This window comes from Scleropages formosus, chromosome 6 (genome assembly GCF_900964775.1).
Source record: "Scleropages formosus chromosome 6, fSclFor1.1, whole genome shotgun sequence".
Lineage (NCBI taxonomy): Eukaryota > Metazoa > Chordata > Actinopteri > Osteoglossiformes > Osteoglossidae > Scleropages > Scleropages formosus.
The window spans coordinates 13,386,005-13,402,417 of record NC_041811.1 but is presented as its reverse complement, the minus strand read 5'-3'; the positions used below and the strand labels follow the sequence as shown (position 1 = coordinate 13,402,417).

General features: G+C 41.7%; 1 protein-coding gene across 2 annotated transcripts in view; it reads right to left on the bottom strand.

The window, feature by feature from the left end:
* The window catches only part of slc12a2 (solute carrier family 12 member 2), a 56,958-nt gene that overhangs the window by 26,567 nt on the left and 13,978 nt on the right, over window positions 1–16,413 (bottom strand). For both annotated transcript variants that reach the window (XM_018744787.2, XM_018744788.2), the window contains exons 2-4: window positions 6,693–6,812; window positions 3,267–3,342; window positions 2,637–2,732 (exon numbers count right to left, since the gene is read on the bottom strand). In XM_018744787.2, coding sequence (XP_018600303.2) covers window positions 2,637–2,732; window positions 3,267–3,342; window positions 6,693–6,812 — 292 coding nt within the window. The remainder of the gene's footprint in view (window positions 1–2,636; window positions 2,733–3,266; window positions 3,343–6,692; window positions 6,813–16,413) is intronic.

The following is a 16,413-nucleotide window of genomic DNA, read 5'->3' as shown; positions in this document are numbered from 1 at the left end:
TTCTCAGGGAGAGGGAAGCAGGCTGTGTTATCTGCACCCATGGCAGGATATTAAGATTGTGTATCACTCCTTCAGGAAAGGAACATTTCAAGGTCAGGTAGAACTGCGGAAGAGTAAACAAAAACGATATATTTTTCATATCCAGTATGAACCTAACTGGTCGGTTCCAGTTTTTGTGCAGTAAATCTCAGGCTCAGTATCAAACTTAAATTTAAAAAAATATTCATGCCACATTTATGAAATATGCTTCAAACCAATTGCATCCTATTTTCACAAAGCACTAGGCATGTGTAGGGTTGTGGTGATCTAGAGCTTATCCTAGAAGTTTAGATTGTGATGCAGGGTACACCTTGGATGGGAAGGGAATCATACAAGACAGTGAAATCACTTCCACCAAACTTGAAAAAAATCAAATACATGCTTTGAACATTCAAAGTTAGCTGTCCAGGCATAGAAACAGATTTGGTTTCTGTCAATTATCTTGTATGAAAAATTCAAAAATGACTGATTATTAACACTTTGTTAAATGTGGTCACTGCCTAGTGAAGGCAACAAGCCTTACAATGAGTCATCAGTAGACTTCCTTTAACCCTTTCCTGCTTGTCTCACTGACAGCAGCGGCATGATCCAACCCAAAGGGCTTTCAAAGAAACATTCCAGGCCAATTTTCCACTGTGTAGTTCAAGACCATCCACACAGCTTTGTCCACATTCAAAACTTTTTGATCATACAGACATGTTCATCGTGAGTGGCAGTAGAAATACTGCTGGGCAGAGTGGTGTCAAAGGCCAGAAGAGCTGTGGAACATCTACGTGACCCGTGTCCTAAACGCACCCAGTGACCCTAGTTGAATAACAGTAAGCAGTGGAGTCGGCATCTCAGAACCCAAATTAAACACACATTAGCGAAGAGCACAAAATTTTTGTCCTTACATAAGAACAGTACTTCCTCCGTTTATATAATACATGGATCCTTCTCAAGCTTGAGATTGGAGTGTGCAACCGATGACAGATTGTGAAGGTGAAAGTTAATTACTCCCTGGTTTTAGAGGTCAGAAAAAATTTAAAAAGGTTATGTTACACTGCAGCCAATGTAAATTAAATAGAGATTAGCAGAAGGTGGGAAACTTCAAAATGAAGTTTACAAATAAATATTTGACCTCTGAAGTTTTCTCCCAGTGAGAAAATCATGATTGAACATATTATTAGAAACCTTAAGTGTTGTGCTCTCATTTTAGAAGAGCTTCTCAAAACTCACATTTCACCAAGGTGAGAGTTTCATAAGGGCTGATATTTGCCTTCTGTTGTGCCAGCAGTGATTAACAATAACAGCAGTCACTGTTTTTCCTAGAAATGCACTGTATAAATCAATACGCTAATGTAATCAATGGCAGCTGCAGCATTTCAGTGCAGAGCCATGAAGTGGACAAATATTCATCTGCAAGCCCCACACTAGCTATCTGGGTTCGTCACAGCATTAATTGCTGTAGAACAGGCATCTTTATGCAACTGGATACAGCTGTGAATGCTGGAGGCGGTAGGCAGAATTGCTCCGCTCCGCTGAACTTCCCTTTGTGTGAAAAGGCCTCCCTGAAAACCAAGACTACTAACAAATGGACAAACTGGTTTTTAAACAAGACAAAGTAGAGTGCCATTGCAAGACACGGCAGTTCCAAAGCTTGGAGAGGACAACTCTTCCAATACTTCAACTTTCACTTACACCCAGTATCAGAAACACCTCAGCAAGAGTACTATGCACTACTCCACATCTAGCCCCTTGCTATTCCAACTCACAAAGGGGTGCAAAAAAATGAAAGTCATGGGTTGTGGCAGCTCCAGTGTGGTCCCTCTCTTCCTCATCACTGTTGAATGCCTTTCAGCATTCAAGCAGAGTCCCAAAACACATCTCTTAAGAGCTACATAAATTTGCATCAAACCATCTGTCACGATCTGTATAATTCTTACCTAATTCAATTCTATAGTAAGCAAGTAAAGACATTTATGTTGGCAAAATGGTGACAGACAAGCTGTGCTTTAATCATTGTATGTGTACATCGAAAGCTTGTTAAGAAATGCACTTTTGTTTACTCAAATGTCACTTTGGAGAAGTGTTTGCTTGAATAAATGTAACAAAAAAATGTAAGAGTCATTTACTCTGACAGATAAATGGGGAAAACATACTGATAAACTTCATATGGGAAATTCAAAAGGTGACTTTTTGCCTCATTGCACGAAATATTTAAGGAAAGTTACTGGTCTGGAGCAGTTGTTGCAAAGGTGTGACTTCGGACTGGGGTTTGAAGGGGGCTCAGTCTGACATTTGTCAGCTCTTCCAGTGTTAACAGACTCTCCCCCCACAATCCAAAGCTGTGTACCTCAAAACAAACCCAGGATTCTAAGTTGTCCTTTGTGCATGCACGTGTAATTGGATGGAGGGACAAGAGGATTCAGGTGTAGAGCTTTCACAAAACAGCATGGAACTTAAAGATGGATGACTAAAACCTTCTACAGAGCTCTACAGACTCTTTACAGCACAAATTACCTCTGAAAAACATCAGGTAAATAAGGGCTAATGATAAGCATGTTCTCATGGTGGTAAGTGAAGCACAGCAGCATGGGAAATGTAAATGCACAAACCTCCTCGTACAAATCCGTTGGTTGCAATTGCTGACGTAGACAGGCCAGTGATTGTGGTCACAACCATGGACATGAGAACAATCACACAGGAAAAGCCTGTAAAAGACAAGATCATATTCACTTATAACAAAGTACATGGGAATATAAAGTGACCCATGGGCATTCATTAAATTGTGTGACCAAAAAAAAAAAAAAAAAAAAAAGTGATTTGGATCTCATAAGAAAGAAGCATGACTCATTCCCTGACCGGAAATATCAAAAGTGAACACTGGTTTCTGAATGCAGCTTCTACATAAACTTTCCAGAATATTCCCTTGAAATGTTTTCCATGTTCTGCAATTCAGAGGTTGACAAAACAGAAAAATTACCTTAGTAATTATCTTAAACAATTACCTGTATTCTGTATGTTTCTTGCTATAATGGTCTAGTGAATATATACAAAATGCTGTTAATTTGGATTGTAAGGCATCTTTCTCTTCCATTCAAGAGAGAAAAAGACGAGAGCCTCCACTGAAGCATGAGTTACAGCTTGACAGGTGACCACACCGGGCAGCCGGCAGTGGGATGGGGTGGGTGTGAATTCAAATGTCAATTTGCAGGGACTCACAAAGTGTCAGAGGTGTCACCTACCAATGCCAGCCTGGCCCACAATCCATGACATGCGGATGAAGAGCATCACACCCCAGATGTTCAGCATGCAGCGCACCTGTACAGGAGAGGGGATCGGGGAGGTGAGGCGTATCTAGCTACCAGGTCCCAGAATAAGACATGGCTGCCAAAAAATTAGAACCAGTTTGCAGGATGCCAATGTGATGAACTGGATTAAACCGAGATTTAAACCAAGCCTTAGGACCAGATGGATGGAACAAGATAAGGACTGGCGAACTTAGCTTTACATCATTTAAACCCTCCTTCTGGACATTGATCTTGAGCCTAGGGCAAGCAAGAAATTAAAGCAATAATTCAACTTTAAAATTTGGCACTTGAACACAGTATGATTGAACTGAAAGGCCAAAATTAAACAAAATGGTTCTTGACATTTAGTTAACTGCCAGCCACTTCTGGTTTGAATATTTGGTTACTAGCTGAGGCAATACTGAGCATGCTGAAAGTGAAAAGCTTTCAAAGAGGATGTTTATATTGGCTACTAAGCAATAAAAACAGTCCTGGCTGATACGCTACTGATCAACTTTGGCCACTTTAGTGTTGCACACTTTGGGGCAATTTGCTCGCTTGAAACCTGTTCTATTTAAAATAGTAAAACAAAAGATATGGGTGTGTAACTTTGCCCACAAGAATCGCCTCCCGTCACCAAAGATCCAGTTTGAAAGTTATAAGTCAGGTCTGAGTGTTACCATTTAGAAAATTTAAAACTATACTATCTCATCTATTGTTTACTATCATACAATAGAGAATTCAGATTGATTCCAAAGAACAAGGCTATCAGTTTAATGTATGTAAACAGGATATTTAAAAAAAAAAAAAAAAAAAAAAAAAAAAAAAAAAAAAAAAAAAAAGTTTGTCCAGTTGAGGAGATTCATTGTGTCCAAGTCACATCTACACTGACATTAGGTAGCCTCATTGCATAATAAATACTCCATTAAAATTTTTGACCTACTCCAAAACATCTGTGTAAATAAAATTAATAGAAATAAAAGCTAGGCTAGTAAGCTACCCCAATCAATTGTCTTTGGGCAGAGGTATGGACAAATTCTAAAACTTTGGTTTAAGGTCTCCGTTTACATTTCTCCTGCCAAAAGCAGTACCAAGTTGACCAGACGTTGACAAAAGAGGGGGGAAAAAAGGAAGAAGACTACACATGTCAAAATAAAGCTTTGATGACAAGAGGCAGGAGACCGGACATCAACGGAACCTGACTAAATGGACCGTTCAAAAAAGCACTTCCTTACAGTGAGCCAAACCTCTTAACCGGACTAAGTGAATGAGTCATCTGTCATCTCTGTGCATCCAAATCAGCACATCCAAAGGGTACAGTCCAGCAATGTAATACGATAACCTTGCACTCTAGTAGAAAGATAACTAAAAAGGCACTATGTGTGTGAGGGTCCATCAGGAACACAGTTTACACATGTGCACAAAAACTGCCGTCAGTCTGAGAGGACAATCAAACATCTGTAAGGCTGCTAACACACTTGTGTTGTCTTCAGCACACATCTCCCAACGGTGACCCACTGGAAAGCTTGTTGAATTTACCAACAACCAGGCAACCTGGCTCTAAATTTAACACTGCAGTGAATGACATGCTGCCCATTCAACACTGAATTTTTGCAAATCAAGCAAATGACAATTTGCAGGTTTAATTAACAAAACAAACAAATGATTGAATGACTTATTGACAGTAACCTGGACACACAAAACATGCAGTAACAACTTAAGCTCCAACTTGACAAAGTTTTGTGTAGGTAGAAAAGAATTCTGAATCAAAAGATCCAAAACAAGACTTTGGCCAATTTGGCTTCTGAGCTGGCTAAGGATTTCTCTCCAAAACCAATAAAAAAACCTCAAGATGATTTTGCATAATTTCAGTCCTGCAATGAGAATTTCCATGACGAAAACTTTCAGGTATGAAAGTGCAGCAGTTGTATTATTCATATTACAGGCAGTACAGACTTCTAAATCCTTATTGGAAAATTCAGACTGGAGTATAATTGGTTTTAGTAGGTCCCTGGAGGCCCCTCTCAAAAGAATGGCACAGCTGAATCAAACAAAATCAATAGTGCTCTATTACTGGAGAAAAATATGCACAAATTAGAAGAGAAATGTGACAAACAGCATGTCTATGTACCTGAAGATTTTTGTAATTAAATAAAAGATGGCAATGAGGCTATCAGGACAAGAGTTCACCTTTGACAATAAGCAGAATCTTGGTATTTATCACAGTTTACTGCAGGCAAATTGTAGCAGTTTTAGAATGTTGACCAGAAATTGAGAGAAATTATCCTAAAATATTTAATATTCTGAATAGAATACAAGTCATTAAAAAACAGTTTTAGTAATGTCAACACAACCATTACCAATAAAATGAACTAGTTATGCTTAGCTTTTTCCTCCCTCAGCCATTGAATTTGCAATACATTTGCAAAAATACATTGTAAAGTCTCTCCTGGGACCTGTTTATATTGTTACTCATGTATTTACACCCAATAAGTAGACCCAGGTTTACCTCCCATCAGCCACACAAAAACCTTCAACATGTATAAGCTACTGCTGAAGGAGACATCTGAACTTTAACGTGTCAGACATTTCAGAAATCTTCCAGCCTTAGTTGTGGTGGACCAGCTGACGTTTACAGATTAATAATCCATTAACGTTTTAACAGCACATTTCATTAAATGGCAAAATTCAAATCAGTGGCAAAACAATTAGTTGAGGGGTCAGTATTTCAACATTATGAATTAATCAAGAAATGCCCAGTGGTAAAAAGTACCATAGACTGGGGCCAGTGAACTCAAAAGGTTCAAATTAAAGGATTGTCGTTCATGATTAGGGTTAAATTCAGATAAATGAAAGTCCATAATTTGTTTTCGGTTCTCTAACGTCAACACTAGATTAGGTTTTCACACACCAATATGGTTTTTTTTTTTAAAGAAACTGAACTCTTGAGAATAGCATTTTATTTGACTGACAATGTATTGGTTCAGAGGGAAGTACATATAGGGGTGTGACATGACCTGGAAATATTTAGCACTTTACAAACTAAATTAAAACCAGGCTTACAGTGGAAATATCACAACCTGTTCATTTGAGCTGTGCTATAAAAGGTTCAGCTTTTTTTTTTTTTTTTTTTAAAAGAGTATTAATGATGTGTCTTTAGTTTAATATACCTCAGTGCATGCAAACAATTTCTCTTAAGAGAAAGATGGTTAATGTTTCACTGTTACTGAATAAAGCCCATCTTTTCATCTCTCAAAAGAACTAATTAAGTTGTTTATACGGTTTAGAAAAGTCAAGACTGAGGTCCCATCAGCAGAAGAGTGTCAGGAGGTCTAGAATGCCAAAGGAACCCATCTGTTGTGTTTCTGCAACTGGACTCACCAACACGCCTTTGATCCATCCAAATTTGATCACACCCTTGGGCTCCACTGCCTCCTTGGCCGCAGCCTCCTCTGCCGGCGTAAGTTCGTCCCCATTGGCAAACCCGTCCTCAAAGGGCTCCTGCAGGAGAAAGGTGCTGCATATCAGATTGAGCAGCATCTCCAAAGCAAACCAATTTCTTGACTCAATATCACTGTGTAATATGCTCAGTTTGCAAAGGAGTACAAACCTAGTGTAAAATACATGGGTAACAGCATTTCAAAAGATTCACACATGGAATATGAAAAAAATGATCCAAATGATTTGTTACATTACTAAATTTCCTTTGGTTGGATACTGATTCATGATTTTCCTTATTGTGTGTCATGTTACAAAAAAAAAAAAAAAAAAAAAAAAAAAAAAAAAAAAAAGCTGTGCGCATGCATACTTGCGCACGCACACACCTGGCTGCTGCTATACGTCCTTGGATCTGTGTGTGAAAGTCAAACACAGGAAGCCTCCCTCTTGCAACAAGACAATGTGGTGACATGGGCTGGGCTCTCCCACAGACCCCCTGAGACCACCCAGCTGCAGTCAGCTGGCCACCCTTAGACTACAGGGACACTATGGCACGGAAAGGGACGGTCACTCAAGGTTACAAAGCCCAATCCTGTTTTTTGTGTGTGTTTGGGTTTTCAGAAATTCATGAAGATGCAGAAAAGCAATTTGCAAGCAATTCAAACAGACAGCCAGTAGCGTAGTGGTTAGAGCTGCTGCCTTCGGACACAAAGGTAACATGGTTCAAATCCCACTTCTGGCTGTAGTACCCCTGAGCAAGGTACTTACCCTAAATTGCTCCAGTGAAGATTACACCGCTCTATAAATGGATAAACTACTGCAAGTAACTTAACATAGTAAGTTGCTTTGGAGAAAAACACCAGCTAAATGAATAGGCATAAACCCTTAAAAACAAAAACTGCAGGTATACCTTAAGCTTAAAACTGAAAAGGATTTCTTAGTCTGAGCAATGTGAGATTCTGATAAATTAATGTTTTTAAAAAGCAAAATTTGTTCATTGAAGATTTCAATGAGAGTTATTACAGATGGTGGGGTTAAGTCATTTATTAACAGTGAAAGCCAACGTGAAGTCCCTGCAACAATGTGTGCAACTGTAACCCAAAAATCTGACCAAGTCTTCCTGTATTTATGGGTATTTAATTCTCACGAGTGTACAAAGTCACTGCAATCCTCAAAAGCTGCAGGACTGGTGCCCCAACACGGTGAGACAAAGAGCCACTTTGCAGCACTACCAGGCACAGAGCAGATCCGCACCCATCCGCATTCTCAGTTACACCCGGTTCAGGAAAGGATTGGCCGAGATGTCAAGGTGTGTATTTGGCCCTGTCTTGCTGCATAGCTTCAGTTTCCCATTCCTGCCATTTCAGCCAACGTGAAAGGTGAACCTTAAGCAGTTATTGCCTCGGGAGGTGTCATTAAAAGGGCGTTGACATCCTGTGCTTATTGAATGTACAGACCATCAGGGCCAGGGGGTGAGGTGAGATTGAATGAGCCACATCACAAATCAAGGTCACACTATGTTTACCAGCTGACACCACCCGGCTCTCGGGTCTCCATCATCTGGACTGGCGAGGAAGATTCCAAACTCTACCCTCCAACAGGGCTCACAGCATGTACAAGGGTAGATACTCTAAACATGGCAGCAATGTCTCTCCTGCACTATGACAAGCACCTCAAGAAAAGCAGTTAAACCAGTAGTTGACTTTTTAAACTGTAAAAATGTACACCATCCCTGACAAATTCTCACTGCATAACATGCATGCCAGCAGGTGGTGTAGTAGTTACAGCTGCTGCTCGTTACTCAGACAAGCCAGGTTCAAGTCCCACTCCTGCTGTAGTACTGCTGATCAAAGCCTGAAATGACAGTTTAAAAAAAAAAAAAATTCCCAGCTGTAGAATAGGGGAAACTAATTGTAATTAGCCTGGTATACAAACTTAAATCACACTAGAGAAAAGCATGAGTTTAATAAACTAGCAATGTATACTAGTCCCAACATTTTGTTACCAGCTACTTTAAAAAAAGAACACACCTGCTTCAATCTAAATAAAATAGAGCATTCAATAAGAAATAGCATTATTTCCCAGATGACAAGAATATGGAAATACTGTGTCCACCAGAGAATTCCCACACGTGGGGAAACAAATCAGCAGATCCCCTTATGGACAAGCACATCAATACCCCTCTTTTCACAGTGAACCGTGTCTTACTGCAGCATCTCGTTGTGCCCAGCAAGTGACGGTACCATAATAAACAGGTGTTTTATTACAGCTGTGCAGCACAACGACAAAGGGTTTGTGAATTATAGAGGAGCGTGTCACACTTGGCGCATACCCAGGATGCAAACCACAGAGCCAACGGAGGGGAGCAGTGGGTGGAGTCATCTGTCACGATGTTGTTCAATGAAAGCTCCTGACCCACAGGAACACAGCGTGATAGCATCTCCGTCACTATGGTACACCAGCTGTCGGGGACAGTGGGCCCATTGAGGAGGGTGAGGGCAGCGAAAGGGCTCTTCTGTCAATGTTGCTCAAGGGCAGTCGACACCCTGCCACAGTGGGATGGGGGTCACAAGGCAAACAACCACAGGAACATCAGGAAAGTACTACATATTTCAGGATTATGCTGGAAAACCTGCTAAATATGCATGCCTAATTTTGCTTCAACTGCCTGAGGTTTGAATGAAAGCATATTTATTATCAGGTCTGTAACAAAAAGAGCCTATTAACTTACATAGGAGCCTATTCAACTGGCACACATTCAGTGCTCATGCAATGTTTTCCAGTGGAAGGCCTGACATTGTCACTAACAGAACCCTCCCATCTTCCACTGCACTTCCATTCATTGTCTTTCTGGAGCTGCAGGAAAGGAGGAAGAAACTCATACCCTTGGACTCTCCCTTGTGTGAGCAAAAGGTCCCCCCAAGGATAGGATATCCAGAAAAACAAGGCTTGTGTGGTCATCCAATTCATTGTTCAAGCAAAGTACAAAACCAGATATCAATATAAATTGAAATCATTTGTATGAACTGCATTTAAGCAAATTTTGCATAGCACTACTTCTATGAGGCAGCCACAGAGAGCTAGTAAAGACATGCAACAAGTAATATCAACTATGATTAATAACACAAACATGGTGGCACAGCAGGTAGTACTGCCTGCCCCACTCTACCCATTTCAGTCACATTAAACATATGTGTATGTGCATGCATCTGTGTGAGAAATAAGGTGGGAAGCTACAGCTGCTCAGACAGGTTTGAGCTCATTTAGCTGGGCCCAAGACAAAGCCCACTTCTATCTGATAAGCGGACAATTTGAGGGTAGTGGGATGATGGACCCCTGTAGTGGCTGAGCTGTTTATCCTTTTGCCCCCAGCTGGTGCATTTATACTCGTATCAAGTGTACCCAAATCCACAATTTCTTCTAAACCAGGCCCTGCCTGCTGTGAAGCTGCGAAACCAAACCAACAGGTTGCACATGGGTTTTATTGTAGCTCTACACAGGACAGCTGTGTTAACCAATGAAAAGCTCCGAAAAAGACCATGTAAGGATAAACCGCACATAGCTGTTCTTCACCCCTCTGACTGCAAGTGCACTGCCATACAAACCACTGGGTTTACAGTTTACAGAGCAGCACAGTAATCAGACAATCACTCAAGTAATTTACTTCCCCACTCTTGTTTGTAGTTCTTCTAAAATAACCAAACTACAGCCTTGGATATATCTTGCAAGCCACAGAGCAAAGTTGGTCCAACCTCACCGGACTGGTGGTGTGCCTAAATGGCCGCTGGCAAAAGGCATATTTGGTATGCATGTGTTGCAGGTCTTTTGGTTCCAATCCATCACCAGGCTTTTTAATGCTTAATTTCAGCACAGTTTCAGGTTAATAGAAATACATTCACTGTTGTGTAGAGGTGCCTCCCACCTGTATGAACTTATTTTGTTGCTTGGCCAATGCTTTTATGAACAAGCTCTAAAAGTGCTAGAAATTTACACAGCTAAACCTTGTGGAGTTCCCAGCTCAGCACTTCAAGGTACAACAGAAGCAATCTTTGTGAAACCAAAACAAGAATCAGCAACCTTCCGGCTACCGATTCAAGTCACTGCTTTCGGCACCGGAGGTTTCTGCTTCAGCTACACTTCTGACACTGTGAAAAGAGCAAGCCTCATTTCTGTTGTTCTCCACACCACTTTACTGTGATTACACCCCTGCTGCTTTCCATTAAGCACTAATTCATAAGCAGCCAAGACCCGAGTAACCAAAGTGCACACAAACAGGCTGGGCCTATGCCCCAAGTACACCATCACCTCTCATCCAAAACTGCAAGCACACTTGCTTGCAAACAAGCTTCTCTATATTTATATTTCTGATTTGGGCAGCATAATGGGCCACTGACTCAGAGTACAGTGATTGATTGTAGGATCCAACCTGTCATCCCACAGGACAGCATGCCTCGGTAATAAGCAGTTGTGCTGCTGTCAAGAGTGAGATGCTGTTGCTGGTACTGCTAAAAACAGCTAGTGGGGAATGCTGGGTACATGCAAAGAGCCCCAATATGCAACTGCAATGCATCCATGTGTGTCCACAAAGCAGCTCTGTACTGAACCATAACTGTGACATTTCGACATCCTTAAACATCACCATCACATTTACTCAAATGTCCTTTAATTCTCACTATTAAGCAAATGGGTAGGAAAAATGCACATTGGTAGAGAAACCTATGAAAATGAAGGCAGAAGGGAAGGGAAAGAAAAATTAGGCCATGGTATTTATAGAAACCAAATAGTAAACAACTCATATCAGCAGACGTTAAAATCTTCATTATTCTCCTCAATCCCCCCAAAAATCCTTACTTCACAGTACACCCACTCCATTCCAGGAAGGCATTAATTCCTTGCTCCTGTAACTCTTATTAGCTGAGCACTTAAAGGACAAAAGCAAAATCACTGGTCTTTGCACTGGGTTTCCATTCACAAAATGGCCATAAGGCATCCAGCTTGCCCACAACCACCAAGGCACAGGTCATACTGCCAGCATGAAAAACAATGCCACACACCCTGTCACTTCTGTGCTTTGGCCATATTTCAAGTTTACAGATTTTTTATTTATTCAACTACTTGATAGTTTTTGCCAAGACAACTTACAAAAGTTAGGTTTTAACACTAATCTACTTACAATGACTGACACATTCATACAGCTGGACATTATTGTATCAGTTAAGGATTCTTGCATTTATCAAGCGTACTATAGCAGGTACAGGCACCTCCTGAACCCAAGTCTTTTGAGAACAAAGTGACAGCTTTAATGACCTGAAGCAGCCAAACCTGCTTGATCGGGGCATCGCTCTTATGTCTTATCTATTACAGCCCCATTATGTGGTAGCACCGGGTTTTGAGCCCAACCGAAGGGGAGGTGGTCCAATCCCAGCATGGCATATTACGGCCTGGACAGGGTACAGAGATTATAGTAATCTCCCATCTTGGCAATGGGGTGTGGAGCAGCTGGCTGAGGGATAGGTGTGCGCCAAAGGGCAGACACGCACACACGCGACAGAGAGGGGCTCATGTTCCCAAAGATCCTCCTTCCCCTCCATGCAGTTCTAGAGACATCTCTTCCCTCACCTCAGCTGAGTCTGTACCCTGCGTTCCTGCAATAAACTGCTCAACTCTGCACCAGGCAGCCACTGTTCTTGGTTACAGGACACCTGACACTTAGTGGCTTTTATTAAACGTGATTATAGGCCTACTGCAGAAGCCGGCTCACTCGGTCCCACTGCACGCTCTAGGGAACAATATCCAGCAGACCGCGAAAGTAGGCTGTGTTTCTCCATACGTCAGTACTCGTACTGAACCGACAGGCTTCCTGTTTACCCGTACATAATATTCTCTACCGCATCACCTGCTTTCTCTCAAGCAGCCACTTATGGAAATAAAAAAAAATTAAAATTGAGAAGCACACACTGGAATTTCTCCAAAGGGAGAAAACACTGCTCTTCCACACAAAACATGAGGCCAACAGGTTTATTTGAAAAACAGAACCTGTACCAAGACCATCTCTAAATCAGCTGTAATATTTATTAAAGGCTACACAAGAGCACAACTGTAGGCTTTAGCTTTTCCTGATGCAGATAAGAGGAATGTCACAGCAGGCAAAAACAAACACACAGGGACAAGTCAGGCATGCCAGTCCAGATTTTGTAGAGCCAATGGGCAGCTCTGAAGTGACCCATCACTGCAATCCAGAGTCAAAGGGCAGAGTCACCACGTGTCCCTTGTGAGCAGCATGTGGGCTAGTTTCACAAGAGCCCCCATACAGCAGCAGTACATGTACCAGCTAAGTCTATATACTGCATCTCTTGGGTTTATTTAAAGCAACAAAAAAAATGAGTTTGTGACGCACAGACGCTGTACCTTCATCATGGGCATTCAACTCTGTGCTGCAAGAGCTGCCTTCTCATTTCCGCTGCAATACATTCATTGGTCCTTCTGCCCCCCCAGTCTTGATGTCGGGCCAAGAACATCATTTCAAAATGTGCGCAGGCATGTCTTTGCCTCGGGGACTTTTGGCAGAACAAAAGTCATGCCCAGGCCGACAGGCGAAACGTTTTCTACTGGGCCACAGTGTCCGAAGGACAAATTACTTTCGACTAGAGTGAAATGGTCACATTCAATGTCCAAAAGATTTCCTAAACCCAAGCAGACATATTTAGGATTTATTTGGCTTTACCCCTCCAGTTTAATCAGATGGAAACTGGTGTATGTTGTCATCACTTAGACTGAGCTCTGGGACTCTACAGGTGCCAAAGAGAGCACTTGCACTGCACTTCAACACCATGTTCCTGTCCCCTGGATCCCCCAGCCCCCACCACCAGCATTGGAAAACAGAAGGTGAAACAGCCTGCTGGTTCCGTAGCAGGAGACGGAGTGGTAGGCAGCTGGCAGCCGAGCCATCGTATCTGCAGGCATCACGAGTCATGCAGGAAATGCGGGAAACAAGCCATCGGAGGGCTACTACCAGTGTCCTTTCTTGTGGCAGCAGACCAATTTGAGGATTAATAATGAAATAACAAGTGAATAATCTGCACATAACTCTTTCAAAATTAACTATGTTGGTAATTAGGGTAAACCAAATGGACATACTTTACACAAATTTTCCCGCACCCATACACCATACTGTACCAAGGGCTACTCTTACACCTGACAGATTATCATCATCATCGTTGACCTTCCACCACTTCAGGTAAGTTACTCATACATACCCCCTGACATCCATCCATCACAAACAAGTTGAAATTCATGGAAACATGGGAGAACATACAAACTCCGGACACACAGCCAGATTTGAACACATAACCAAACTCAAAACACCAAAACACAGGAGCTGAGAAACTTTTACTACCCAATGGTCTACTGTGCTACCCTATCCTCACTGACAGTTTCCTAAAACAGAAACACAAATCAGTTCAATCACAATACAAAGTTAACATTATTTATTTTGAAAGTTTGAGGTTGTTCATGTCTAACAAGTTGATTGTTGTTGTACATCATTCACAACCCCATCATGTCACCATGACCCTGTACTCATAAAAACAGATGTATTACACAAAAAACCAACTAAGGGGAAAACCATCCACCACTACCATCTTCTCCTCTGTCCATGCTGGCGAGGAGGATTAACAGCATTGGAGCTATACCCGCACATTCATGTGATAAATCGGAGACACAGGAGGCACTACTACAGTTCATTAGCTTCCACTGAGCTGGTGACTTCTCTACAGCAGGCAAACAAGGAGCTCATTACCAAATGAACAGGGAGCTAGCCAGTCACGACAATGCTAGATTTGGGAGAGTTCTTAAATCCCAAAACACATCAAGGAAGGAAATCCAGGCATTAGTTACAATCAGGGTAAGCAATTTTTTTTTTTTTTTTTTTCCTAAATAAAAACACAAATATCTAACAATCCTACGTGACTAATTTTCAGTGGAACAAACCAAATGCAATATTTTCTCAGATTAATTTGTGGACATTTTTCATGAAGGCAGTCCTTAACATTCATCAAATGCTTGAAGAGATCCATGGCTGACAAAAAGGAACCTAATGGAAAACAAGATGCTGAGGCAATAGGTTCCAGGATCTGCAGCCTTTAGAGACAGTCTAAATCAAGTGGGGATTCAAGTTAAAGCAAGTTTACCAGAAACTCAGTTCTCAGCAGGAATTTCTGCTTGGTTGGAAAAACGAGCAGATTCATATTTCTGATAATCAACACAGTCCAGCTCATAGGACTGGTTCCAATGTTGTCAACAGCCACAATCACAAAGGCCTTCCTGACTCATATGAGATTGCTCCAATCTTGTCATGTTTGCCTGTACGTGTTCCAATATCTCTTTTCACAGTAAAAATAGTTCCTGAGAAATTTGTTCCCATGAAAAGACATGTCAAAGATTAATCTTACCATTCTATCTGCATTCACAAAGTCATATCTGAATTCCGGTCTGAATCTCACAAATCAGAGACCATGAGTCACAGACCATGCACTGACATTATGGGAAGGCCCATGTCTTACATCATGGTAGCAGAACAGCTCTCCTGAAGAAAGGCATTAACCCAGTGACTTGCACTAGACTCCAAAGTGCTTGAAGAGCAGGGGGTCCACCAGGTAGCATAGGTAGAGTTGTCTTCCTCTCACAAAGCCCAAGACTGACTCCTGCTCCTGCTATATTACTCTTGAACAAGGTACTTACTCTGAATTGCTCTGGTAAATATTGCTCAGCTGTAATAATGGGTAAATTAAGTCTAACATAAGACACTTGGGGGAAAAAAGCATCAGTTTAATGAATAAATGAAATGCTGCACTCGAAGGTGGTCACCACATAGGTGGAAGACCACTGCACAGCATGCACAGCACAATGAGTCATTGTTGATTCACAGACCCAACAGTGACGTGTGGCATAAGGATGGGATGGTGGGCTCTTTTACCCTACACCAAACCTGAGGAGAGAGCCACATCCTGCAGGTACAGCAGCTCAAACAAATCCCCACTAGCCGTTGTCCAACATGACTGTTCCATGTTCACCACACTGCCATGAGCACCCCAGGCACAAGTTTCACACAGAGAGCCAACCATCTGGAGAGCCTGAGCTCCTCATAGGTAAGGGAATGTTTTAAATCTCCTTGTGTGCACTGTGATTAGTACAAAGCCTGCAATGAATAAACTGCAATTATTCTTTTGCTTTCTGGAAAACTATATGTTGTTACAACATACTATTATTACAGAATATATATATTTCTCAGGTTTTCCTCATTTTAAATTCTAGTGTAAAAAGGCAACTGCTGATCACTAGTCACTTGCTTTGCTCTCAAAGGGTACAAGGGGAGCATAAAATGCAATCTGCAATTTTTGTTTAATCCCAGTGTGTCTTTAGGATGCCTGTGAAAAGGGCCGGTATCGGCTCTGCATTTTTCCGCTCAGGAGCTGTTAATATTCCATTCACAAAGCACTAAACATTCCCTGCCACTCCCTGCCACTGCATAATTCAGATCTCCAGCTATTCTGTAGGCGTCTAGCACTCAGCGGCATCCACGCTGTGCCGGTGCCATGTTCTGCAGTACCCGACCAGGACAAACAAACAGAGAGGCTGTATGACCGCCACCATCCAAGCGGTCAGA